The 10920-nt window shown below is 31.3% G+C and overlaps 1 protein-coding gene across 1 annotated transcript in view; it reads left to right on the forward strand.

Moving 5' to 3' along the window:
• LOC107457083 (uncharacterized) overlaps positions 1-6529 on the forward strand; it is an 18878-nt gene extending 12349 nt beyond the window's left edge. Inside the window, exons 3-5 of the mRNA XM_016075142.4 lie at positions 3046-3191; positions 4040-4175; positions 6194-6529. Of these exons, the coding sequence (XP_015930628.1) occupies positions 3046-3191; positions 4040-4175; positions 6194-6446 (535 nt within the window). The 3' untranslated portion in view covers positions 6447-6529. The remainder of the gene's footprint in view (positions 1-3045; positions 3192-4039; positions 4176-6193) is intronic.
• Positions 6530-10920: the final 4391 nt, after the last annotated feature.

Below are 10920 nucleotides of genomic sequence, written 5' to 3' on the forward strand. Positions count from 1 at the left end.
GATTACAAGTAATTGATTACTGTAATCAAAATTGTAATCATGATTACAGCTGTAATCAAAATTTTTTGAAAGTTGTAATCACGATTACAAGTAATTGATTACTTGTAATCGTGATTACAAGTAATTGATTACATAGCTGTAATTATCTGTAATCAATTACAGTTGTAATCGATTACTGTAATCAACGGCCAACTCTGCTATATACTTAGAAAGACTGAAAAGGCCAGTCCCTTCCCAAATTATTGCTTGTGCGTAGATCAATTAGGAGATCCAAAATCTTAAATTAATAATATTTAATTCAATAGAAACATATTATAGACTTAATCATCGAAAATTTTAACTTGTAATGTTGCTTCAGGTTCTAAACAACAATAAATTTAGTGTAGTCCCTCACGGTCCCTTATAAAACCAAAATTCAAAACAACGTTGTCAGCACATAAAATCACCTGCTCTATGTTCTGGGGTAAACAGGATATTCTGCTTAAGTACTTTACATTGGTGAAATCATCAGTGTTACCCAAATATTGTGAAACATCAAGGAGTGCAATTCAAAACTAAAGGCGTGGAATGCTCAGTCTAGGCATCAAGGTATACACCATGACATGGCACATACCCATTGCGCTTGCGTCATTCAAAATTTTACTCATAAATTCTGTTGTTGACAGAGTCTTGGTGGCTCAGGGGATAGAGGGCTCGCCACCTATGGATATGACCCGAGTTCGAATTCCAGCGAAAGCTGGTTGATACGAATTCTGCACTCAGCTCTCACCGACTGCAGGGTTGAATTAAAACATCCTCAGTGGCAGATGGATCATGTGTTAATCCCTTTGACGTCGAACTAACCGTGGGAGGTTCTCGGGGTTTTCCTCACAATGTAACACAAATGCAAGTCAGTTTCATCAAAACGTCCTCCACGAAGGCAAATTTCGGTACTTGATCCAGGAGTTCCCTCGTCTTCTGGATTGGATTCAAAATTACAAGGATACTGAGTTGAATATTGGTTGCGGTAAACTCAAAATTGGGTTAGCTGTTCAAGGATGGTTATATAATAAAATAATACTGTTAGTAGAAATTCGATCACTCTTCATAGAGCACCGACCTCGCACTTCTGACTACTAATTGTTCTTAAATTTAAAACACTATATTGGATGCGATTAGACAGCGATGACTACGCTAAAAATGGTGTCCATCGATGGTTGTCATTCTTGGCGGTATCTATCTTTGAAGAGGGTGTAAGCAAGTCTGTTTCTCACAAGGAAGAATGCCTAAATATTGATGATAATCATGTGGAAAAATAGTTTCCTGAATGCTCTTAAATTTGTTTCTAATTTTGAATTATAAAATTTTGTCTTGAAAAAATATTATGATGCTTTCTGTGAAACAGTACTTATATCACATCATCGATAATAAATTCATTAAAATCATTGTTGGAAAAGTTAATTGTTCTTTTTTACATAACAGTTGATTAAAATTTATTAAGAATTTATATTTTCGAAAAAAAAAAAGTTTTAGATATGCAGCCTACTAAGTTTAAAACAAATTTCCCGACTTAATTTGAGATGCTAAAGTGACCTTTCTGAGCAAAACACAGTTTGAAATAGTATTATCCAATCAATTTTGTCTGATTGTCTCTTTATTATTTCTAGAAGTTCAGTCCCTCATTTGCAGAACTCAAAAAATGTGAATATTTTTTTCATATTTTTAACACGTTATTTTTATTACTTTCTAACATGTTTTATTTTACATTTAAACCACAAAAACATTTAAATCCATACCCTTCATTTCAAAAATTGCTTTTATGTTCCCAAACTAATGATTTTATTAAAATGAATTGAAAGGAATTCAATCATTAAAAAATGTTAGTATTGCTTGCTAGTACGCTTTTTTTTTTTTTTAAATTTATAATCGTTGTTGAACAACCGACCCAACTTTGAGTTTACGACTATAGATGCCCAAATCCAGAACCTTATAATTTATCCAATCCAAAAAACAAGGAGCTCCTAGATCAAACATTAAGAGAAACTTGCCTTCATGGAGGACTTTTTGATGGAACTAGCCCACATTTGCGATACATGAAGAGGAAAATCACGAAAATCTACCTCGGTTAGCCTGACAGCAAGGAGATTCTAACCAATGATCCGTCTACAACTGACTATATTTTTCTTCAGCACTGTGCGAGTCTAGTAAGGAATTCGTATCCACGACCCAACGGTCAGATTCGAACCCGCGTCACCTCATTGGAAGGCGAGTACTCTATCCTTTAGTCACTTTTCGTTAAATTGAATACCTGTGAATGTTTTTATTTGCTAGTTGTTGGATACACGGAGTAGTACTGAAATGTCGCAATTCAGACAGTTTCTTGCGCACAATATACTTCTTTGAGTAATTTTCATTTGTACGTAGTTGCAAATTCTAATTCATATTGATCAGTGGATAAAAACGGAAGCACATCTATTTTTTCAGCTCTTGGATAAGACTCACACAAATTTTGTATTTGATTTCTCTTCATACATGTCTTTTGCTTAGGAACCCATTTTGAGTTCTTGAGTTCAGGGACTTCACTATAGTCAAACATCAATAGCCAAGATCTGATATCCCTTTCTGCAAATCTTAGATAAGATTCGCATATTAGAAGCCAAATTCTGTTCTTAATTTCGCTTCAAGCACGTCTTTAGTTTGAGAATCCTCCATCTTTCGCTCAACGAATCCTTCTTGCCAAGCATCAGGAAATATTTTAACCGATAAACTTAAATGAATTTTATGCTTAATTTAAGTCCTCATCACAGAGTTTTGCAATATATCCCCCAAACATACAGTTGGGTTGACAAAAACAAGGATTATTGTACAATCTTAATTCTGCCTTGAAACTAAGAAATCCCCCGGATAGAAACAATACATATTGTGACAACATTATGATTGCTTTGAATCCATCTAAAGAATGTGCTAACTTTCTTTAAAATTCACTGGTGTTTACACGAAAATAGAAAATTCCAATTCTTACAGGTTCGTCATAATTATTTGTCTTATGTATGTTATATGTTTTAGAAAACAGCTCATGGCAGTACAATGTATAAAAACCTATGCTGAAAGCTGTTTGCCAGGGAAACAGCAGGAAATATTTAATATTCTTACAAAAGGTGCCGATCAGTTCTTTCATGATTTCTGTAATGAAGAGAGTGAATTAAGAAAAGGTAAGTAAAACTGATAATTTTTTTTGTGAAATTTGCAACTAAATATACATTTTTATATCTAAACACATACGTATATTGTCTATCAACGATTTAAATTAAATTTCATTAAAAGTAATGTATTTGATATTTTGTATTTTTCTCATATATTTCTATAAGAAACAATGTTTATTACTTTTTGGCAACATATGTACGAATTACAAACGATATCTACAGATTGCAAAATGATAAGTTATAGAATGTAAAGATTAAGTGTACAGACTGTTAAATCTTTTAAATCCTGCAAAACGTTGTCAGAAATTAAAGTAATTTATATCTGATCCTTGGTGAATTAATCATTAGGCTAAAATTCAGACATAACTCAAGCCGTAATCATTTTCAATACACCAGAGAGGTAAGATCCTAGTACACCTTACACGCTAATCCCAATTTTGAATAATGCTGCCAGCGCTGATGCATTGCATTGATGCATTGACGTCAATGATGCATTGACGCTTGTCGCCAAATTGATTTTACACTGGGCAGTGACACTTTAAAATAACATCAGTATACAGAGAACCTGGCAAATGTACACCGGGCAGTGGCATTGAAAGAGAGTAAAACTCAACTGTTTAAAAGAAATAAATGCCGAGCCAAGTCCACAATTACAGATTCCAAACTTTATCACTTTCGCTAGTGTCGCCAAATCAACCGTGTAACGTGTACAAGGATTCAGCCACCCCAGGATGTGAAGCCATGTGATCAAATAATAAAGAACTTATGTTTCATGAGGGGCAACACTATGAAATTTTGGTAATTTTTATTTACTTTTAATTTTATATTTTAATCTTAATTTTATAATTTAATTTCAGAATATTTGAAGCATTCAGCTTGTATCAACACCGTAGCACCTGAATTGGATCAATGCACTGAACAATACCAGACTTCTCAAAAATTCCTAGATGAACAAGAGTTCGATGTCCGAACACTAAAGAAGCAAACATGCTGGTAAGTTTTTTTGTATGAAAATAGTAAGGGACGCATGTATGGGACGGTATACGTAAAATTCTCTAAAATTTTTGTTATAAATCTACATAACTGTTGCTCATTAATTCGAATACTAATTTTATTAACTAGTGCAAATTACTACAAAGCAACAATTGCTGTTAATAAAATGTGCTCCATTTAAATGGAGCAACCTTGAAGTTTTGCTGTAAATGATCCAAAGGAAAATCAATAAAAATGAAACTTAGACGTTAAAAAATATTTTCCTACAATTATATATTTACGAAGAGCAACTCGCTTCTGCCCAACCTCGGCAAAAAAATAAACCAAAACTGTTAAAAGAGAGGAAAAAAATTGTCTCCCGGAAAAAAAAAACACTTCTGTTAATATGCGGTTTGTGTGGTTGTGGCGGATATATTGGAATATGTGGTGGATATATTTAAATAAACTACTTTCATTATATCCATCACATATATATATGACTTGAAATAGACGATGATGCGCATTATTTACTAATCTCTGGATTACTGTATCATTCATATTATTCCAGACATCCATGATTACAGTCTACAATTCTGGTATAGACTGAAACTGCCAATGGCATATACCAGTTCTACAGCGGAAAACTTCTATCAAGTCGTATGTAACCATGACAGATATTATATGTTATAAACAGTAATGACTTTGTTTCAATGGAAAAATGTTTTTCTTTCTCTTTTATACATAAACTATGTATGTCTTACTGTATACAATATAACAATTAAATTAAAATAGCAAACAATATATAAAAATTTTGTTTGGTTTATACCAGGCATTGAAAATACTGCATCAGGTCTCAAAAATTAATACTACCCGACTGGCCAGATTCATGTAAATATTTTTCTCAAGTCCTACATGCATGACCAGTTATGTAAATATTTGATCATACATATTGTAAAATACAGAGGACTTCCTCAAATCTTTTATTTATATTTCGTAATTTTCACAATAATACTTTGTTAATGACAATGCTCTGTTGCTATTCCATCAATACTCTATGTTTAATACTTCTATTTTGTTAATGGCTTCTTCATTTTAATGTTAATTAACATTTCTGAGTTAAAATTAAAATTATAGACGTTGATGCAGTTGCAAATGCCATTTTTTTTACAAAGTTTCACTGAGGAACTTTTTTTTCTGTTGCATGAAGTTTTGATTAGATCTTTTACATTTTTGGATCACTCATTTCACATTTGCATTCGGTACCTCTTCTCAAACTACAGATTTTTTTAAATATTATTTTTAGACTATTTTTATCAAAATGTTTAAGTTTAAAAATATAGAGAAAAAAAAGGGGTCTCATAAATTACAGTTACAAACTCTTAGAAGAGTTAGGGCGAATCATCAGGATGAAAATTGCATAGTAACCCATGTCCTGAAGTGTCGTAATGTGCCTAAAAGGTCACTTCCCTATTATGACAAAGTTCTTTCTATTGCTTTTGTACAGGTCACAATAGGGAAGTACCCCTAGCCGTGAACGACGACATTTCCTGGCATAGGTTCCTGTGCAATTTTACCCCCGATGATGCTCCCGAACTCACTCAAAAAGTCTGGCGCAACATTTATGCAACCTCTTCTCATATATAACATATCTTAGCCTAAATGCTTAGACAAGATATAGACTAAAAATATCATTTTTTAAAAAATCTGTAACATTAGAAACAAAGCTAATTTAAATTTGAAATTCTCGAAACTGAGTTAGGCAAGCTCAAGTATTTGTATTAATGCAACAATAAATTCCTCAGAGTAATTAGTAAATCTATTCATATGATTCCATTTATAACTGCTTTCCCGTTATATTTTTTTTAAATTTTTTTAGTACACCTTGTAGAAATTTTTTTATATATTACTAAAGCTTTTACATGCAACTAATATGTCCTTTTTTCTGACTTTTAATATTATAACGTTGAAGTTATTTTGTAATAACATCAAAGTTTATTTACTAAGAAAAATATTTTAACAATCTCTACTCTCATATCTAGCATTTATTTCGAGCACATACAATGTTCCGCAAATGCAACTGTGAGTACTTGCGGTGAGGTAGCTGCTCAAGTCGTGACGAAGTTATGGAAATTGCTGGGAGGAACCTATTTGAATGATGAGTGCGAACCTTTTGAAGATGATCAATCTGGGGGCTGTAGTCCTGTCTCAAAAGGATCTAGTTTGAGACATTCGACAAACACTTTGTATTTAGTGTTTCTAACTTTGTATAGCACACTGTCATATTTCAGATAACACTATCTTAGAATTATTTATTAATATTTGCTGTTTGTTAATAAATTATTTTTCCTATGGAAAAGAAAATAATTCTAAAATTACTTTTTGTTTCTTTTTCCTAAAATTGTTTGCATTTGTTATTTTTTAAAGATTAATAATTCGAGCCACTTGGTTGCATAGTAGCTCTCAGCCATAAATTAACATTGAGAATCTAAAAAAAAATTACAACCACTGAGGGTTAAGGTTAATATTACTTTCAGAGTACTCCGCATAACTTTAGAACTGGACAAAAAAATATAAAACACGTTTATGCAACCCGGAAATAATAATTTTTAAATTCATTGCTTGATTCATACAATGAATAATAACAAAAATCTTTTCATTGTTATGACATATGTACGCTGTATACTAAATTGGGTGTGGATCTGTTAAGAATTTCGGATTTGTATACGGTGCGTACACACATACATATAAACAGTGTTTTATTTACTAGACTTGAAAAATCTGATTCAAAGACCAACTATCACATTAGAAATATTTTTAATACTTTTTTTTAATTTTAATTAAATGGATTTCGATACTAAATATTAACTGAAACAGAGTTTGTTACTCATGTGACTAAATAAGTGAACGAAGTTTGAATTATTAGTGTTTTAAAAAAAAATAATAAAATTTATTTTATTAGTGATTCAAAAAATATAATAAGATTCAACCGATAATCAACTTAAAATCAACTAAAAAGAGAAATTTTCCTAAATTTTTCCTTGTTCAGAAATATTTCAAATAAAATAACAGCCTAAAATATTGCAGAAAAAAATCATGAAAAAATGAATTACTTCTCAAAATTTGCTTAATATAGCAAATAATTTCCCTCTTACTAATTAACCCACATTAACATTGAAAGCTCAACAATATGTTCGAGTACCCTAGGACTATTTATCCACTCTAGCCTTATGGAATCATTTACTAAAGTCTATTATTTCTCAATTAAAAAAATTCACGTCAAAAGTCAAACTTAAAATATGCAATTTGTATATTAATGATTAATATAATATCTCACTTTACTGGAAGGTTAGAGAGTCTGGCTCTGCTAAGATCCACCGTTGCATGTATTAGAGGGAGCGTTACATGTATTGATACGTGGTCGTTAAATCTGTGTAACCGAAAGATCTGAGGTGGATCGCAGAGCAGTACCACAGTTACAGAGATCTGGAGAAAATTTCCTTCCCCTTCAGATGTCTAAATTGAAGTGTCTTCTCAAATTGTGATGGCATGTCTTCGCATAATCCTCAAGGATATTCCCCAGACCGCGACGTGTTGCCCATAGAAAACTACTGTGTGGCGTAAATAAAGTACCTACCTACATCAATCTACTGAAAAAATTAATATTGTAATCAAAAATAAAAGTAAAGCATTCCTACCACAACCCGTTGTGGCCCAGGAGGGGTCATGTAGTTAAGAATCCACTATTTCGTGCAATGTGGTCAGCACTGTGCAAATTTCGTTTTTACTTCCCAGACAAGCTGGTACTCATAAATCTGAAGCTGGGAGGGCTTCGAGCCTCCACTTTGGATCTAACCCAAGTTCTTCACGATGATAGTTTAGTGCCTTAACCACTGAGCTCTCGTGGCTCTATAGTCTAAAATAGAAAAAAATTACAAATTTGCTTTTCCTCCGTTTGATTTAATTTTATATTTCATTGCTTAACATTCAAGTATCGTATGCAACTGTGTTTGGCAATATGGAACAGTAAAGTGATTCTGTCAAAACTTTCTAAATAATATTTACTGATAAATAATAGAACTTGAGCCATATATTAACACTATCCCCTTTTACCTAGCATTTCCATAAAAATAACTGCCTGATTTTTGTATTTTTTAAAAAAGAAAAATAATAATTTACACCCACATAATAATGGTTCCAGTCGAATTCATTTCATTATAAGTGAAAAATCCTCACCTGCTAACAGAGTAACCTTAAAAAACAGTAACAACTCAACGGTAAAGCAATAAATAATACAATTTCACATTATATCCAATGAATCAGCTAAAATGCCAGTTCGTTGAACCATTTTATACGCAGTTGTTATAGTATAAAAAATCGTGGAACGCATAAATGGAATAATGACGTGCTGTATTCCCGTATGTTTAATAAGTTTCTTGAAAGATGAGAATGGAAATAGGAATTAATTTTTGACTCGCAGAAAGTGACACGAATGGCACACATTTTCAACCTCAATAGTTCGTTTTGAAGAGGTCACGAATAGGTTAATATTCCATTATAAGTTAATAGGAATATTTAGAAAGGTCACGAATAGGTGTATTTAAGAAAAAAATTTAGCAAAGGGTGGTCTTCCCAGAAAATATTGTATGCATACGAAGTCCATCTTTATTTGATTAAAATGTTTTTTTAGAAATATTCTTTGTTTACGAAATTTCTTTTAGAAAAAAGATGGATTTTCTCGAAATAATTATAAACCTCAACAATATCTTTCTTTATTATATTAAAATGCTTGAAAATTTATAGACTACTAGTGGGCTGCGCCCCCTGCTCGCTAACGCTAGCTAACCCCCGAAAATTGCTACACAATCTTGTATGGTTTGCTTCGCAAACCAAGCTCGCTTCGCTCGCTACTAACTTAGGTACATTGCAAATGCACAAAATTCTAAGAATTCAAAACAATCATTCAAATCCATAATTTTTTTTTTTTAAATACATGTTTTCAGTTAATACTAAGTCATTAGAGTAAATTTGAATTCAAATAAATGACATGTAATTCGTTAAACCTATTAGATATGTGCTATAGTATAATTCGTGATATAAATCAAAAATCGTCAAATAAATTCGTAATATATAAATTCGTGAAAAAAAGCGCTTTCGACAAAATACTAAAATAGAGATCTATCGACAAACACTACTCACTTCTGCCTAGCTCAATACTATGAGATTGCCGCAGCTGATGCTCTCTGGTTATTTCAGTTTCCATTTTTAAAAGTGCTACATGTTGAGCCACCTTAGCTAGATTTGGCATGTGACATTTTTAGGGGCAATCATTGGTCGATTCGCCGTGTAAGAGAAATAGTAACGTAAACAAAAAAAAGCAAACGTTGCCACCGGCGGAAAAGAAATACAGCCATAATTTGGGAGCCACGTAAGAGAATTATATATATTACATACTAGAAGGCTATCCTCCCTGTTCGTTAACGCTCTCCAACCCCGATTATTGCTTCGCAATAATTGCTGTTTCTTGGCATAAAACAGTTAAAATTATTCAACTAAAAATATATGTACTAAAAAGAGAACACTTGAGCCGCCACTTCCCACGTCCAAATATTCCTTTTATGATTAAGATCTATCACTGAACAAAAATCATTTTTCTAACCATTCAGTTTTTGAAATAACATAATTAAAAGTACATTGTTATAACAAATTTAGTACGCTCACAACTGTTACTTAATATTTTTACTCAAGAAACTGGAGGATATATTTCAAACATAATTTTTTAATTCATCACTTTGTGAATGAAGCTGAAAGTAAAGTTCTAAACTATGTAACGAATCTCTTTAACCGCATTCATAACAGTATATGAATGCAATTTGTATCAAGAAATAATAATTGTAAAACGGCTTATAAGATAATAAATAAATAACTTTTATCCTAAAATGTAACGTAGAATTACGTTATTCTAATAATAATAATAATAAAATATATCCTTTTAAACTCGTAATTTAGAAAACAAACAAAATTAAAAAACATGATAATAACAGTTCAGGTAAATGCCTTTAAATTAGAGATACTAAAATATTTATAGGAAAACAATATCTTTTTAGCTTTTACCAATTTTATGCTGATGACAACCAAATCAATATGAAAATTAATGTGGGTAAACTGGGTCCTATCATGTGATTTTCCGGTGAATAAAAATGCACCGACAACAATAGAAAACTGCGTTAGACCATTATGTTTTTATATTACATAAAAATATTCTTATGAATATGCATTGGTTTTTTTTAGCAAATTATCTAAACTATAGTAAGCCCCATATCAAAATCTTTCATTATTAGAATAAAATTGCCAGCATTTTTTGAATGAAATAATTATAGATTTTCTTTATTTAGTCTCGTGCTTTCCCTTTTTTTGTATTTTGGCACTTAAATTGGTAAACAATTGAAAAAAAGAATCATGATGAACAATAAAAATGAATAATTGTTAAAAAATTTTAAGAGAAGTCTTTTTGACAGACTTGTTAACATAGACTTTTTTTATTGATTTATTTAGCAACTCGTTTTCTCAATGTGGTTAATTCAAATTCGTTTTCTCGTTTTCTTTTATTATAATTTTTTTTATATATTTTTATTATAATTTTCAAAATCCTTTAAGTTTTATATAGTGCATTAAAACATCTTCTGTTTTATTACTTTTTTTTTGCTTATTTTTTGTGCATTTATTAACTCGCTTTCATTTCTGTAAAAGTGGATATTTGCAATCGATG

Source organism: Parasteatoda tepidariorum, chromosome 7 (assembly GCF_043381705.1).
Source record: "Parasteatoda tepidariorum isolate YZ-2023 chromosome 7, CAS_Ptep_4.0, whole genome shotgun sequence".
NCBI lineage: Eukaryota > Metazoa > Arthropoda > Arachnida > Araneae > Theridiidae > Parasteatoda > Parasteatoda tepidariorum.